This window comes from Pseudopodoces humilis, chromosome 33 (assembly GCF_049639895.1).
Source record: "Pseudopodoces humilis isolate 2021_Gansu_Grassland_sample_001 chromosome 33, ASM4963989v1, whole genome shotgun sequence".
NCBI classification, from domain to species: domain Eukaryota; kingdom Metazoa; phylum Chordata; class Aves; order Passeriformes; family Paridae; genus Pseudopodoces; species Pseudopodoces humilis.
In genome coordinates, this window is record NC_142232.1 from 1,284,217 (window position 1) to 1,301,022 (window position 16,806).

At 47.9% G+C, this 16,806-nt stretch overlaps 1 protein-coding gene across 1 annotated transcript; it reads right to left on the bottom strand.

Annotated features, from left to right (window-relative positions):
- Positions 1-247: 247 nt before the first annotated feature.
- LOC102103470 (uncharacterized) lies at positions 248-16,756 on the bottom strand. The gene is made up of 2 exons (XM_088068953.1): positions 16,612-16,756; positions 248-2,268 (listed from the first exon to the last, which is right to left on the bottom strand). Exon 2 carries the CDS (start codon positions 2,256-2,258, stop codon positions 1,518-1,520), a length of 741 nt encoding a protein of 246 aa, XP_087925079.1. The 5' UTR covers positions 2,259-2,268; positions 16,612-16,756; the 3' UTR covers positions 248-1,517.
- Between the last annotated feature and the right edge of the window lie 50 nt (positions 16,757-16,806).

Below are 16,806 nucleotides of genomic sequence, written 5' to 3' on the forward strand. Positions count from 1 at the left end.
CTACTGGGAAGAGACTGGGAGGAGTCTTGATGAGTCCTGGTGGGGCTGGGAAGGGACTGGGAGAGGGTTTGGGGGTCCTGGGGCAGTGGGGGGAAATTGGGAGGGGGCTGTGGGATCCTGAGAGGAACAGGAGGGGCTCTGGTGGGTCCTGGGGAGGCTGGGAAGAGACTGGCAGTGATTTACCAAAATAGCAATATTGATCCAGTATCAATATCAATCTGTTAACGGACAAAAATCTCTCCAACAGTTTAAAGTTACAAAGTGGATGTTTAATCACAGCACTGGGCGAGTCCGGGAGTCATCCCCTTAATATGCACTGCAAGTTGACAAAAGATTCCAGTGTCTATTTATTTACAAAAGTCCTGAATTTCCAAAATACTATCACATATTAATACTAATACATATGCATAATGCTAACACTTCCCATTCCCCACTTTGGATTAAAATGCACGGTACTGAGTTTAAAAAGTCATTACACCTGCGTGGTTGGCTCCCTAATTTGAGGAGGGGGTCGTTTTGGTGAGAAGGGGTCATCAAGAGATGAAGGAAAACCGCTCTTCCTCACTCTCACCTTTCTGCCTTTACAATGGTTGACATTACAAATGACATTTGGTACAATTCCAATTTCTTTCCTTGTGACTTTTAAATAGGTTTCCAGATGTAAGGTCTGTGATCTTTCTGAACCCCTTTATCAGTTTCTCTTTTCTCATTATAAGCACAGCTGAACAAACATATAACGAATAGGAATTTTTTACCTAAGTCCGAGATTCATTATCTCAAATCCTGCTCCTCACTTCATCATTAACTAACTAGTTCCAGCAAGGCCTATCTCTAGCCAAGATCTCTAATTTTTCTAAAATATCTAATTGTTTAAAATTAGTGACTCCAAAGGAGGTTTCAGAGGGTCCTGGATGGGCTGAGAGAGACTGGGAGGGTGCTTGGAGGGGCTTGGGGTGTCTGTGAGAGGTTCTGGGGGTCCTGACCTCTGCAGACCCCCCAGGGATGATGTCATACGCTGCCCACAGCAAGAGGCTGAGAGGGATTGGAGTCTCCATGTTGGGCTTTGTCTTCCTGGCACTGGGGTTCAGCTTCTGCCTGTGCAGGAAGGTCACAGGGGTCGTGTCCTCCCTCCCCCAGAGCGTGTGTGCTCCCCTCGGGCCCCCCAAGCCTGGTGTCACCCCCTTTTCTCTGCCCACAGAGCTCCTGTGGCAGCGACAAAAGGTTCTCTAGGATTGAAAGTAAACAAATCAAATCTCCTCAAGGAATTGCCATTGTTGGTCTGTGTCCCAATGGATGTTCCTGCTCCGGTGTTCATCCAGGTGCCCACGGGGAGCCAGGAAGATGTGGAGCCTCCCAGCCAGGTGTCTTCCCAACACGGATCACCAGGACCACGGATCACCAGGGCTCTGCCCAACGGGGGTCACTGGGGATCATCCAACGCCGATCCTCCCATGGGGGATGGAGCTGGAGCAGCGCACGAAGCTCTTCCTGCACTCGGGGCACTCGCAGGGCTTCCCTTACTGGTGCCTCCGTTGGTGTTTGGTCAAGTCAGAGCTCCCGGAGAAGCTCTTCCCACACTGGGGACACTCGTAGGGCCTCTCCCCAGTGTGGATGCGCCGGTGGAGAGTGAGGTTGCCGTTGCGGTTGAAGCCCTTCCCGCAGTCGGGGCAGCGGAAGGGCCTCTCGTCTGTGTGAATCCGCTCATGTAGGAGGACAGCGGAGCTGTGCTGAAACCTCTTCCCACACTGGGGACACTCGTAGGGCCTCTCCCCAGTGTGGATGCGCTGGTGTTTCCGCAGGTTAGAGCTCCACCCAAAGCTCTTCCCACATTCCCCACACACATAGGGCCGTTCCCCAGTGTGGATCATCTGGTGATTCCTCAGGCTGGACCTGTGGCTGAAGCTCTTCTCACATTCCCCACACTGGTAGGGCTTTTCCCCAGTGTGGGTCACTTGGTGATGCATGAGGCCGGAGATGTCTCTGAAGCTCTTCCCACATTCCCCACACTCGTAGGGCTTTTCCCCAGTGTGGGTCACCTGGTGCCGGATCAGCTCAGAGCTGTACCTGAAACCCTTCTCACATTCCAAGCACTTGTGGGACTTCTCCGTACCATGAGGCTTCACCCCCAGCTCCAAGCTCTGGCTGGACCTCTGGCCAAGTTCTTGGCACTGGGGGTATCTTTCCTCCTCACAGCCCCCTGTCCTGGGTTTGCAGCCCCTTCTCATGCAGGAGCTCCAGGGCTTTTTCTCTGCCTCCATGCTGACACGTCTAGGGAATAAAAAAACGTGCTTGTGGGGAAAAAAACAAGTGAGCACCTTAGGCTGGGGGTTCCTCCTTACCCCAGATCATTTCAGAAAGTCACCCAGAATCTAGTGTCTGTAAGAACCTCCAAAACACCAAGATTCAGTCAAAATCTCCTCCAAAATAGAAAGATCCAGCCAACATAAAAAACCAAAGCAGCAACATTTAGCCCAATAAAGCTCAGAAACACCAAGATTCAGCCCTGTGAAAATCATGCATCCCCATCCCCAGTAACTTGCTGCATATGGGGGGGGCTGGGGGGACTCCAGATACAGGGAGAGGTGGAACCTTGTGCTACTTCCTCTTCCTGCTCCTCCTCCTCCTCCTGTGGCCCTACCGTTCCTCACACTCCTGTTCCTCCTACTATTTCTCCTTCTCCTGCACAATCCAACCTTCTCCTCCCATGTGCATCCTTTCACCATTTTCGTCTTCAACCCTGCTTCTCCTTCCCTTCTCCTCCTGCCCCCAGACCCAGCACCCACTGCCGCCTCCCTCTTCCCCCCCAGTCCCACAGCATCCCACCGCAGGGGCACGGATGGAGCTGGGCCAGCTCGGCCTGGGGCAGCGCTGGGCTCTCGGCCGCTTCCGCCCGCACTCGCTCCCCACTGCAGCCGCTCCCGCCACCACAGCGCGGGGGGGCCCGGCCTTGGCGCTCCCCCCTCCCACCTCCTCAAATTCCCCTCAAAGGGGGGCGCCAAGGCCCGGGGGGGAGGGGCGCAGCTGGGCTCCAGCTGGGCAACGCTGGCAGCTGCGGCTCTGCCTGGACACTGATGAGTCATCAGCGCCGCGCGCTCTGATTGGCTCAGCCCTGCCTGAGCCCTGCGCCTGCACCAAGGGGGGACACCCTGCTCCAGGGGGGATGGCCCCAAAACGGGGGAACCCCAGCAAAGGAAGAACAACAAAGGCTCTTCACAAACTGATCCCGTCAACCTCATTGGACATAGGGCCAGGGACGTGGACATAAGGAAGTGACAGGAGGAGCCATCAGCTGCACAAAATGTTATTAATTGATGACACAGACTGCTGCTCAGCCAAGGTCCTGCTAAATTCATCAGCTTCCAGAAGAACAACAAAGATTTAACATAGCCATCAATATTGTTAGCTATAAAAAATTACAGCTAAAAGGGTGCAAATTAAGGGGATACGTTGTAGGTGCAATAGGAAGTCTCCAGGAATTCAGCCAATGGGGAGAGGGAGATGCGGCCGGAAATCTTTGAACGAAAAGGAGGCTGTGTCCTCCAACAATTGGAGAGAAACCATGGGAAATGTCCCATAGCCTCAATCCTTTTTTATGAATGAAATTACTTTTACAGGACTCCTCTGTCTTCCTTGTGGACAGAAACCTCTGGGGATGTAAATTTTTCCTCACACCTTGGGGCTCCTCCGCAATTCCTTCCACCGTCCGGGCCGGCGGGCAGTGAGTGCAGCTGAAGGTGCCTCACCCAGTTTGGGGGATCGGCTCCCTCGGCTGGCGGCGGCACCGGGGATTGATTGGGTACCCGAGAGTGAGCAGGAGACAGACGAGGGACGGATCAGGGGGGCTCTCAAGAGTCGGCAGGGAGAGAGCACTGAAAATCTCAGCAGTGACTACAGTGGCATCTTCAGGGAGTAAACATGGCAGGGCACCCAGGGAGGGGACAAAAGGGAAAGCCACAATGGGGTCCCAGCAAAGGGATGAGGATCCCAAAATATCTCTCAAGGGTCCCTTGGGAGCATGTGGAGGTCGTTTGCACATTCTCCCAGAGGGAATTAAGGACATGGACACCCAGTGGGGCAATAAGGGAAGTCCAGAAGGGATTTAGACAACAGGGGATGAATGGTGTTGGTGTGCTGGGAAGGGATTGGCTGAAGGGGAGTGTGCAGGAATGTGCTTAAGGCCAGAAGCAGCAGGAGGAATCCATGGGGTAAGAAAAAGGATGATGGAAAAGAAGAGGAAGAGAAAAATACCGACTTCTGGGATGAGTTTCAGAATGCTCTTATCCTCAGAATTTGCCAGCTGACTCAGATCCTTTGTATCCCAGTTTTTAGGACAGGAAAAGAAGGAGGTCAGGATTTCAGGGGGTTTCTCTGAGCTGGGAGCGGCAGGAGCGGGCGCAGAGCTGCGGCACCGGGAGCACGGGCTGGGGGCCTGTGGGGAGCTGTGGGGCCGGGCCGGGGCTGTGGGGCAGCCGGGGCTCAGCGCCGGGCGCTGCCTGAGCCCAGCACCCCCCGGGCAGGGCCGGCAGTGGCCCCCGGCCCCCAGGAGGCTGCGGGGCGCCCCGGCCGCTGCCCGGCCCCGTGGAGCTGCCGGCCCCGCCCGCCGGGGGGGCCGCCTTTGGACACTGCGGCAGGACAGGGACCGGCTCTGGGATACGGGCTGGGGAGGGGAGCCTCAGCACAGCGAGCACGAGGAAGGAACAGCTCAGAAATGGGGATTAGACCTGGGAGGATTGAGATCAAGTATCTGGCAGAGCCTAGGCTGTGAAGTGAACCCAGAAGTTTGGGCAGACCCAGGGAAATTGGCAAAATTAGATATGGAGCCTCTCCAAATTTCCCTGAAGCAACCAGGACAAGAGGTGTCGAAAAGCAATCCCCTGTTCCAAGGGAGGGAAGGAAGGGCTCACAGCCTGTCTGTGAGTCCTGCTCAAGGCACGGCTTTGGGAGCCAGGGATGGCTCCCTAGAATGCTCCTATCCTGCCAAACAAGAAATCCAATGGAATCCACAGAATGCTGCAGGACCCAAGAAGAAGAAATGAGATGATGAAACCGAGGCACGCCACAGGCTCAGATCCTTACACCATCCTCAACCAGGTGCCCTCCTCACCCTGCTGCCATTCAGAACTTGATGCAAAAGATGCTTTCTGGGGATCTGCCCACTTCCAGAGGATGCAAACACAATTCTGCCTTGGGCTGGCAACAAGAGCTAGAAGGGAAAATGCTCAAGACATGGACGGTCCTTCTGCAGGGATGCACGGAAGCACCGGCCTGATTGGGGCAAGCCTTGCAGGAAATATCAAAGGAATTGACCTCACCCCCAGGAACTGGCTTAATGCAGGATGTGGATGACTTGATCCAGCCAGAAAAACAAGGAGAGGAGGTAGAGGAAGCCTCTGTGAAATGGCTTCATTTTCAGGCTAAAAAGCAGCTTTGAGTACCTGGAAAAAAAGGAAGAGCAAATGGTAGAGAAAATGGTTAAATATTTGGGACATTTTTTGACTGAGGGATTGTGGTGTATTGATTCAGAGAGGGTTCAGGGAATCACAGAAATAATGATACCCAGGACTAAAATGGAGCTGGTAAAATTCTTAGGATAATTAAGGGACTGCAGGAGCCGGATTGAGGATTCTCTCTTCAAGCCTGAGCATTGTGTGACTTCTTTAGCCCCCAGATAGCCTCAATTTTATAGAGTGGACATAAGAGAGAGAACAAAACTTAACAAAATGAAAAAAATAAAAGGATTGATGCTCCAGCCATGGCTCTTCCTGACTCAGAAATCTGAATTGGAAGGGAATATTAAACAGGTCACCCCTGAGCCTGCACTGAAGGCAATGCAGCAGCAGCCAGGGCTCCCCAGCGGGGGAAGCCCCTGGGCCTGCCCACAGATCCTCTGCTCAAATCCTCGGCCTGGGCACCCTCCTTTGCCATCTCCAGCCACTGCGGGACAATCCTTGCTCTCACTCTTGCAGCTTCAGGCCTTTCTGTGCCTGCCCTCGCCACAGCTGCTGGGGAAGGCACCGGGACAATTCCACTCTGCCTCTCAATTCCACTCACACTCTGCCCTGCCTGGGATTAGCTGCTGGCAAAATAGACCAACTTTAAAATGGCTTCAAATCTTATTTCTCTGGTCACACTAGGTTTGCCTTTGCCTTGGGGAAAGGAATTTTAATGTTTCTTTTCCACCACTCAGCAGAGATGAAATTAACATCTCAACAGACTGGGAATAGCCCAAAAGATTCCCACCAAGATAATGACCATCAACAAAACATCAACACCCAGCAGCAAACATCAACCAACATCTCCCCCAGACACTGCCCCAGGCACAGCTGGAGACACCTGGTCTGGAAAAGGCTGAGCAGGAAATCCAGGAGTGCCCACCTAATTCACATCACAGGCACAGAAATCCGGGTGCAACAGGAAACCAAATCCTAACAACTCCACACCTTCAAACCAATGAACATTAAACCAATGGATTTCTATGGGTTCTGACTGTATAAAGTTTTGGAAAAATCTAGTCAAACTCATGTGTCATGGAATGATTTTCTCTGCACACCCAGCCTAAGTGTGCATGAAATTATTCCTGTTGCACATTCTGGCCAGAATCAAGTAACGCCTTATGTCTTTAAAGACACTGTTGAAGAGTTTTTGCTTTTCACAGTTTCAGTGAAAAATTTACATTGTTAGAATAATTTTTTGTAATAATTTTACTTCTATATTGTCGGTTGTGTTTGGGCCAGTGGTGAGAGAATCAGTTTTTAGTCCTACGAGAAGAAAAATAAAACACTTGATTGCTTTCTCATTTTTCTCTTATATTTGTACTTGACTCTTACTGATGACTAAATGATGGTATGAGTTTTTCGATGTTCACCCTTAAGCTGCACTTTGAAAACTAGAAGAGCTTAAAAGTTGGTTCTTTAACACATAAACAGTTAATAAAATATTGTTTAAAAAAAAAAAATAGTGGATTCTGTGGGGGGCCACGTGTGAGTCACGGGATGTCTGCCCAGGAAGAGAAGCTTTGTTCCAGGCAGCCAGGAGAGGAGCTTTAGAAATGCAAATTAACACTGATGGCCCAAAGCCTGCACAATGGCCATGGGGCTTCCTGCCTGCAGGAGGAATTGGGCTGATTCCCTCTGCCCCTCAGCCCAAGCTCTGCCTGCTTGCACAGATGGAATTTGCACAGCTAAAGGCAGAGCCCATTGTGAGGATATCTGACTCTGCAACAGAAAGTGGTTGCAAAGGAAAACAGAAAATGGAGAATGTTGTGAAAACTTCACTAAAACAAGTGAGGGGAATCATCCCTGTCTCCACTCCAACTTGTGCTGCCACTATCTATGTTATATAGGGTATATCAGACCACTGGGGTTTTCTGCTACCACAATTTGAGAAAAATCAGTTTGGAATCCAAGTATGTGATGATTTAATGAGAGAAAAGCTGACAATTGATGCAGCCCTGGCTGGAGGGAGCACCCAGAAATGGGGAAAAGATGAACGGCCACCAGAACAAATCCTGCAACACCATGGACCAGACCTGGGAACCCTGATGAATTCATATCAGGTACCAGAGAAACCATTTCTCATTTCAATGGCATAATTAGATTACAGGATGTCATTGAAATAATAACCAACCAGACAGCTCCAGCTCCTGACCTTCCCCCACACCAATCCACTCAGATGAGGAACACAACATTTCACCATGGGATGGGATCAGATTACCTTTTAGCAGAAAAAGGAGAGGTTTGGGAAAAGTTAAATGAATCAAACTGCTCTTGGCAAACAGATCAGCAAGGAAAAGGTGCAGAAACAGATAAAAAAGGAAATAAAAAAGCAGCTCATGTACTTGTTCAAACGTGGAAAGGATGGGAATAGGACACAGTTTTGTGGTTCCCTGGCAGACCACGGGTTAAACAAATGCTGTTTCTCCTCTCATGTGCTACAGCAACTCTCATCTTTTTACCATGCACCACACCTTGCTGAGTGCAGCTCATTCAGCAGCTGAGCAAGGGGATGCAGGTGGCAGCCAGGCCTCCTGAGCCACAAACGGCTACAAAAGGACAGAGAATGAGGGCACTGACAGCAATCCCAAAACCAAAGAAGAACCAGGAAGAATAAACAGAGGCAATGAGTGAATCTGCTTGGAGACAGGGCCAGGGACTTGTACATAAGGAAGCAATGGGAGAAATCACCAGTTTCAGAAAATGTTACTAATTGACAAGGACTGCTGCTCAGACTAAGTCCGGCTACATTCCTGAACTTCCAAAAGAACAAAGACTTAACAGAGCCACGAATTCTCCAGAAGCCCATCCGGCCGCGACCGTCTCCGCTGCTCACAACATCCCTCTGAGAGAGGTAAGGTGCTTTTCGGTCTGCTCTGGTGCCTGCCGATAAGACGCAGCGAAAGCTTTGCACGGTTGGGCTGGAGGAATTCCCGGTATTGCCCAGGCGCCGTCTGTCAGACAAGTGCGAAAGCGTTGCAGGTTGGGCAGCAGTGGTGTGTGGTGTATTGTAACTGTAACGTGGAGAAGCTTAAAGGGATTTGAGGTGGCAATGCCCCTGTACCACGTACTTCTCCTCTGGGGTGCTTATTGGCACATTGGAAACAGGGAAACTTTGGGCAAGATTTACGTAAAGTTGATTGATTACTGTAATACATGGTGGCCAGGATATGACCTGGACAGTGGGGAAAAGTGGCTGAGAAATGGATCTTTGCAGTATAACACCATTTTACAGTTGATGTTGTTCTGTAAGCCAGAGGGAAAGTGGGATGAAGTTCCGTACGTTGATTTGTTTTGCTATTTGCAAGACAAGCCAGAATGGCAGGCTGAGTGTGGATTGATGGCAGTCAAGGCACGTGTGAGTGATAAATGTGAGGTTTGTGTAAAAGGAAAAAGTTGTTTAGAGCACCTGGCATTAAAAGAAAGTTTGTGTCGGGGGAAAGAGATGGATGTTGATTTACAAGTGGTTTCAAGCAGACCCAAAAGAACCCGATTTTGTTTTGTCTGCCCCCACTTCACCCAATCCTATTTCACCTAACCCTATCTCGCCTAATCCCACTTCACCTTGCCCTCTTTATCTTCCTCTACCGCCTTCACCTGATCCTTCTTCTCCGGGAGACGATCAAAATCTAACCATGATACAAGGAAAAGTGAAAAATGCTGGGGAGGAAGATAGCAGTAGCGGGGTGATGATAATAAATCAGCGACACCGGTATCCCATCGGACTCGGTCACAGCTTGCTCCGGTTCTGGGTAGAACAGGAAAAGATTTGGGCAGACAAAGGCGGACTGTGATTGCCCCCTTGAGACAAGGAGGAGGAGTAGAAGGGCCGGTGTTTGTGAAAGTTCCTTTTTCACCCCCAGACCTGATAATCTGGAAACAATCAGCTGGAACTTACAGAGAAAATCCTGATAAAGTGGCAGGGGTGGTAAAAATGATTATGAAAACTCAGAATCCAGATTGGGATGATATACAAGTAATAGTGGAGAATTTAATGGACTCTACTGAGAAAGAGATGGTGCTTAGAGCAGCCAAGGAGAAGGCGAGAGAAGATCTCAGAACTGGGGTGGTGACGGCGACTTTAGATGAGAACTTTCCAACCGAGGATCCAGGGTGGGATCCCAATGCCTTTGGGGACATGCGGAGGCTGAAGAGATATCAAGAGTGGCTCCAGACAGGGGTTGGGAATGCTGTACCTAAGGCTATGAATTGGTCTAAATTGTATGAGGCAAGACAGGAAAAGAAAGAATCCCCCGCTGCATTTTTGGAAAGGCTTAAGGAGGGAGCAAGAAAGTATACAGATCTTCAACTAGAAACAGAACAAGAGGATGTTCAGCTTGCGTTCATTTTTCTTGGGCCGTCGCAGGATGATATTAGGAGAAAACTGCAGAAGTTAGAAGGAGAAGATTCAAGGAATTTGAATCAATTACTTGAAGTGGCTTGGAAAGTATACAATAACAGGGAAAAGGAAGCTAGTCAAAAGCAGCAGCAAAATCTTTTGGCAGTGATCCAAGGAAGAGAGAATCCAGGTTTCAGAGGACGCGGCAGAGGTGGTCGTGGACTGGGGAGGGGCGGACTTGGCAGAGGACGAGGGGGATGGGTTTTGCCAAGATTAGGGTTAAATCAATGTGCTTCTTGTAGACAAGAGGGGCACTGGAAAAATGAATGCCCAAATCGGTTTAACCAGGGCAATCAGTTCAGTCAGAATCAAGATGCTTCCAAATTAATGGTGCTGGGGGAGTACAGCAGCTGACTAGAATCAGAACAAAAACAAGTACAAGAAACTTTAGTAACTATACAGTTGGGAGATAAAGAAGTAAAATTTCTGGTGGATACGGGGGCTACATATTCTGTGCTAAATGATCTAAAAGGGCAAACTGGAGACAAAACAGCAACAATAGTTGGAGCCACAGGGAAGGAGGAGAATCGACCATTCCTGCAACCCCTGAATCTGTGCTTTGGAAACAAAGTGTTAACACATGAATTTTTAGATATGCCTGAGTGTCCAAATCCACTTTGAGGATGAGATTTATTAGCAAAACTTGATGCAGTGATAACTTTTGAAAATGGGGAGCTGTTGAAAAAACTTGAATCAAAGACAGGACAAATCTTAATGATAAAAGAAAAACCCGTCCCTACTATCCCTCAGGAAGTAGAGGATGCAGCAATTCCCTCTGTATGGGAAACAGACATACCAGGAAAATCTAAGTTGGCACAACCAGTACATGTAGAATGAAAAGAAGGAGCAAAAGCTGTACAGGTTAAACAGTATCCCATAAAGCCAGAAGAACGGCAAGGAATAGTAAAGATGATTGAAAAATTTTTGAAGTACCAAATTTTAGAAGAATGTGAATCAGAATTGAATACACCAATATTTCCAGTGAAGAAACCAAATGGTGAGTACAGACTAGTACAGGATTTGAGAGCAATAAATGGAATAACTAAAGATATTTACCCAGTGGTAGCTAATCCTTACACATTATTGACATCTGTGAAAGAGAAATAGAAATGGTTTACTGTAATTGATTTAAAAGATGCCTTTTTCTGCATACCCCTTGACAAAGAAAGTAGGAAACTGTTTGCCTTTGAATGGGAAAATCCAGAAAATGGAAGGAAAACCCAGCTCACCTGGACACGACTCCCACAAGGATACAAGAACAGTCCAACTCTATTTGGAAGCCAGCTGGCAAAGGAGCTGGAGATTTGGACCGAGAACGGGCAAGTACCAAGAGAGCAACACCTGCTGTTATAGTATGTTGATGATATACTGACAACTACAGAAGAGAAAACAACCTGCATAAAGGTAAAAATTGTAATTTTAAATCAGCTGGGAATGGGAGGATATAAGGTGTCTAAGGAAAAGGCACAAATTGCCCAGCAGGCTGTGATTTACCTGGGATGTGAAATCTCACAAGGGCAATGTAAGCTGGGTACTAACCGTATTCAAGCTATTTGTGCTATTCCAGAACCCCAGAACCTGCATGAGCTGTGAGTTTTCCTTGGGATGACAGAGTGGTGCCGTGGATCATGGACTAATTGCAAAACCCCTGTATGAAGCCCAGAACACACAACCGCTTACCTGGGGCAGAGCACAGAAGGAGGCCTTCCTCAAACTGAAGGAGGCATTGACAACTGCTCCAGTGTTTGGACCGCCTGATTTATCCAAGGATTCTCAGCTGTCTGTGCATCAAAGCACTGGGAGTGCGACCCAACATTTGGGAAGCTGGAAAAGGCTGGTAGGCTGCTTTTCCAAACAACTTGACAACGTGAGTGCCGGATGGCCTTCATGCCTGCGGGCAGTTGCAGCCACCGTGATGCTGATCCAAGAAGCCAGGAAACTCACGATGGGTAGACACATAGATGTCTATGTGCCACACATGGTGACCACTGCTTTAGAACAAAAGGGGGGCCATTGGCTATCTCCAAGCAGGATGAGGAAATTCCAGGTAATCCTGACTGAGCAGGATGATGTCACATTAAAGACAGCTAACCTCTTGAATCCAGCTTTGTTCCTTACCAGCAAACACATCTGCCCAACGAGCAGAACTGGTTGCTTTAACCAGAGCATTAGAGATGAGTGATGGGAAGAAAGTAAATATCTGGACTGATTCAAAATATGCTTTTGGAATACTGCATGTACACAGAGCACTGTGGAAAGAAAGAGGACTGCTGTCTTCTCAAGGCACACACATTAAACATCAAGATGCAGACCTGCAATTAATAAAAGCAGTACAAAAGCCGGAGCAAGTAGCAATCATGCACTGTAAAGCTCACCAATCAGGAAACTCCAAAATTCATGAGGGAAATCAGAAAGCAGACAGGACAGCCCGACAAGCTGCTCGAGAAGTGCAAACTGCAATGGCATTGATACCACTAAAAACTAATGTATCTCAATTCAATTTACCCCCAGAACCAAAATATTCAATAGAGGATGAGAAATTGGGACGCTCACTGAATGCACAGAAGAATTCAGAAGGGTGGTATGTATATGTATACACAGGGACAAATAGTGGTACCCCCCTTGATAATGAGAGAAGTTCTACAAATTAAACATACCAAATGTCATTGGAGTGCAGAGACATTGGTGAAATTGTTAAAACAAAATTTAATTTCAGTATGGATGTTAACAATGGCAAAATCAGTAATGTCAAAATGTGAAATTTGCTTAAAGAACAATCCAGTGGCTAGACAACAGGCACAATTCGGGAAAATTCGGGAAGGAGTAGAATCAGGAGATTATTGGCAAGTAGATTTTGTAGAATTACCAAGAACTCGAGGATACAAATATCTACTGGTAGGGGTTGACACATTTTCAGGATGGCCAGAAGCTCTTCACTGTCACACAAATCAAGCAAAGGAGACAGTCAAGTGGTTACAGCAAGAAATCATTCCAAGATTTGGGGTGCCTCTAGGAATATCATCAGATAGGGGCCCACATTTCACAGCCACAGTAGTGAGGGAGGTGAGTAGGTTACTGGGAATAGCTTGGGATCACCACACACCATGGAGACCCCAATCCAGTGGACAGGTAGAGAGGATGAATCAGACACTGAAGAGGCAAATCAGCAAAATATGCCAAGAGGCTAAATTGCAGTAGCCACAAGCTTTACCAATAGCATTGCTGAGGATTTGGATAAAGCCTAGAAGCGGGATGTCAGTCAGTCCTTATGAGATATTGTATGGGAAACCATATGAATCCCCTGAACCTAATCCAAATGTACATGTTACAGGGAAGCAAGAGGTGTATAATTATGTTCTGTCTCTTGGAAAAGCTCGAGCTCGACTTTGGAGCACCCTTGTGTGGAACAGGCCGCTGACTCTTGAGAATCCAGTTCATGACATCCCCCCGGGAGATGAAGTGCACATTAAAAGCTGGAACGAAGAACCATTAAAAGAAAGGTGGAATGGACCCTGTCAGGTACTGTTAACTACCTTGACAGCAGTCAAAGGAGCTGGACTGGATCCCTGCATACATTACACCAGAGTGAAGAAGGTTTCCCCTGCACTGTGGACTGCACAAACTGTAGGGCCAACAAAGCTGCAGATAAAGTGGGTTTGATTGTTTCAAATATCTCGGTTGCTAGTGACTGTAATGGTGATTATTGCATGTCCTTCAGTGCCATCAGTTGGAATCAATGTTACCTTGGGATGTGAAATGCAAAAGGATCAGCTGACAACTCTTCATTTTAGAATGAAGAGGGATGTGGGGGTGCAGCCAGAAACACAAGTGATAAAAGTCTCTAATACTATTCAGGCAGAAAACGGGATGATTGGATTAATTCAAGATTTTGCCAACATGCAAAACACCAGCAAAATAACTGCCTGTCTGCCAATACCAAAGGCAGCAGGAGACCCAATAAATTGGGGAATTATAACATCAAAATTACCTGAAATACAAAAGAATAAAAATGAAAATGTGAGCTGTGTATTGCAAATAGATTATGAGTACCAAAATAAGACAGTGTTTGAAAATGCTGTGAAGCCAAAGTATTCATCTATATGGGATTGTCATGAAAATGGAGGAAAGTATGAACCAAAACTAGGCTGGTATGGGGGATTAGGGAATTATGGATGGTGTTATGAAAAGATAGCAAAGGTCATTAAAGAAAAGATTCCAGTATCAAAGTGGAAGTGTGAAGGACAGGAAGGAAAAGATCGGGCTGATGCTTGGGACAGTGCATGGTCAATGAGTGTGCTTCAGAAATTCCAATCTATGGCAGATAGCCCTTGGTGCATTAAGTGGGAAGGCTCTGAAAATGAAACAGATCCAGGGGTATGGAACACTGCAACCAGCAGTAGAATGGAGGCAGACAAAGTGAATTGGTGAGTATGGAACAAAACTTAGGACTGTACTTCTGATGATGGAGAAATAAAACAAATGCCACTGCTAGTGGTAGCTCTGCAAATTGGATGTGTCTGCAGAGGAATCAAACATAAACAAGGTGAAATAAATGACAAGATAGGACAAGTGATCCAAAAGGTAATATGTAGCACAAGTACAATTCAGAGTCGAGGTCAATTTGTACGGGCAGCAAGCGATGGCAGCTGGACAACACATTTGCCTGTAGGTGAAAAAGTAGAAGAGATTACTTTAGGCCTCCGCACCTTATGCCCAATTTGGAAAAGGTCCCCATTCAAGGCAGAGCATGAACTTCTGCAAATAAGGATGAGACGAGAAGTTCAGGAAAACAAAACTGAAGATGAAGAAAGATGGCAGGAACCCTCCAGTAGTGTAAAATTTGAGTGGGCTCTGGAATCCTTGTTTGGTACAATAGCAAATTATAACAATAGAAAGATGTTGTACAAACTTACAGGTCAGGTAGAAAGATTGGCAAGAGTTACCAAAGAGGGATTTAGAGAGCTAAATGTACAATTACAAGCCACAACTAAAATGACCCTGCAAAACAGATTGGCTTTAGATATGTTATTGTTGAAAGAACACGGAGTACCTAAAAGGTACGGGTTAGGTGCGGGTACCTAAAAGGACAAATTGTTCACTACTGCATCCACATCCCAAATGGAACTGCAGATGTAGAACACAACATTAATCAATTAAAACCCATAGAACATGAAACACAGAAAGAGCAGGAAGATCTGACAAGTTGGTTAGAGAAAATTTTTGAAGGGTTAGGATGGAACGTGAGCTCATGGATCAAATTTATTCTTTGAGAGTCTGATAATCCTATTAATTGTGTTCTTAGCAATCTGGTTAATCTGTGCAGTTCTGAAAGGAGAGATAAAGAAAAGAGTATCCTGGAACCAGAAGATAATAAAGGCGCTGACGCGGGACAGAGATCCACATCCACATTTGTCATCTCCAAGTCCTCCAGAGTGTAACAACGCTTATGACAACTGTGGATTCGAAGATGAACATCAAGTATAAACACAGAAAAAGGACTGCATATAGTGAAAGCATTACACTTACTATAGTAAAGTGAAATATTTTCAAAGGGGGGAAATATGTTACTATGGGGTTAAATGTTTCTGAAAATGTTTCTTAAAATCATGTAGAGGCAGGCCACAACAATGCTTGGTATTAGGGATGGTCTAGCAAGCTGGAATGTTTACAGTAACGGGAACTGGTACTTGGGGTCTCCAAGATACCCACCCAGAGATAAGATTCGGACATGTTCATCCAAGGATGAGCTAACTCTCATGAAGCAATATTGATAAAGTTAATGAAGCAATATTAATGAAACAATATTGATAAGGTTGTTACAGTGATTACTGCTACAGCTGAAATTGTAGAAATATGTGCACTTTGGACAAAGGCGATGGAGCTAGATTTGGGTTGCTGATACCCCCAGTTCCAATACGCTTCAGTAAAGCACCTGCATACAATCAATCTACAATTAGGTGTTTTCCTGAATGCTAACAAAGACAGATCAAAAACTTCCCAAACACCAAAAATCTGATATCCCCCCAAAATAGTAAGATTCAGCTCCCATAAAAAAAACAAAGCACCAACATTCAGCCCAATAAAGCTCAGAAACTCCAAGATTCAACCCCGTGAAAATCGTGCATCTCCCTGCCCGGGCACTCGCTGCATGGGGGGGTGAGGGGGGCAATGAGGCCGGGCCGGAGCAGGGGGTGCCTGAGAAAGGCCCCGAGCCCGGGGGAAGCCCCTGCAGAGCCATGGAAGTGGCTCCTGGCCGGAGTCGGGGATCCCCCTGGCGATCCCCGCTGGAGCAGCCTGCTCCTGAGGGACTCTGTCCCCTGGGAGGGACCCCAGGCTGCAGCAGGACAAGGATTCCTGGCCCTCAGGGGGAGGCAGTGACATGACCTGACTGTGACCCCCATCCCTGTGCCTCGGGGCGGGGAGGGGGACGGACAGGGGCAGAAAGTTAAGCCCGGGAAGGAGGGACAGCTGGGGGGAAGATGGATTTCCGTAAGAATTACTTTGCTTCTCGTTTTCTTGTTTCTGACACGTTTGATAATAAATTCAATTTAATTTCCCCAAGTCAGGTGTGCTGTGCCCGTGACCAAGGATTGAACTGTCCCCACCCTCATCCAGACCCCCGAGCCTTTCCTTGTGTGTTCTGCTCCCCGCCCGGGACAGGAAGGAGAGTCACAGAGGCTTGACCTCTTTCCGGCATGCCCTGCTCCATCCCGGACTCACCCCCAGCTCCCAGCGCCCTCAGCTCCCGGGCACCCCGAGCTCCCGGCGCTTCAGCGCAGCGGCGCTTCCTTGGCCTCCTGCCCGGGCCGGGCCCAGCGCCGGGGCCGCTCCTCAGCCCAGGGTGCCGAGAAATGGCGGAGCTCAGCCCAAGGCAGGCGAGGCCGTGCCGTGTGCAGAGCCCGCCGCTGGCTGCGA

Coding starts and splice junctions, on each gene's coding strand:
- LOC102103470 (XM_088068953.1), bottom strand. CDS start 2,258: ATGGAGGCAGAGAAAAAGCCCTGGAGCTCCTGCATGAGAAGGGGCTGC.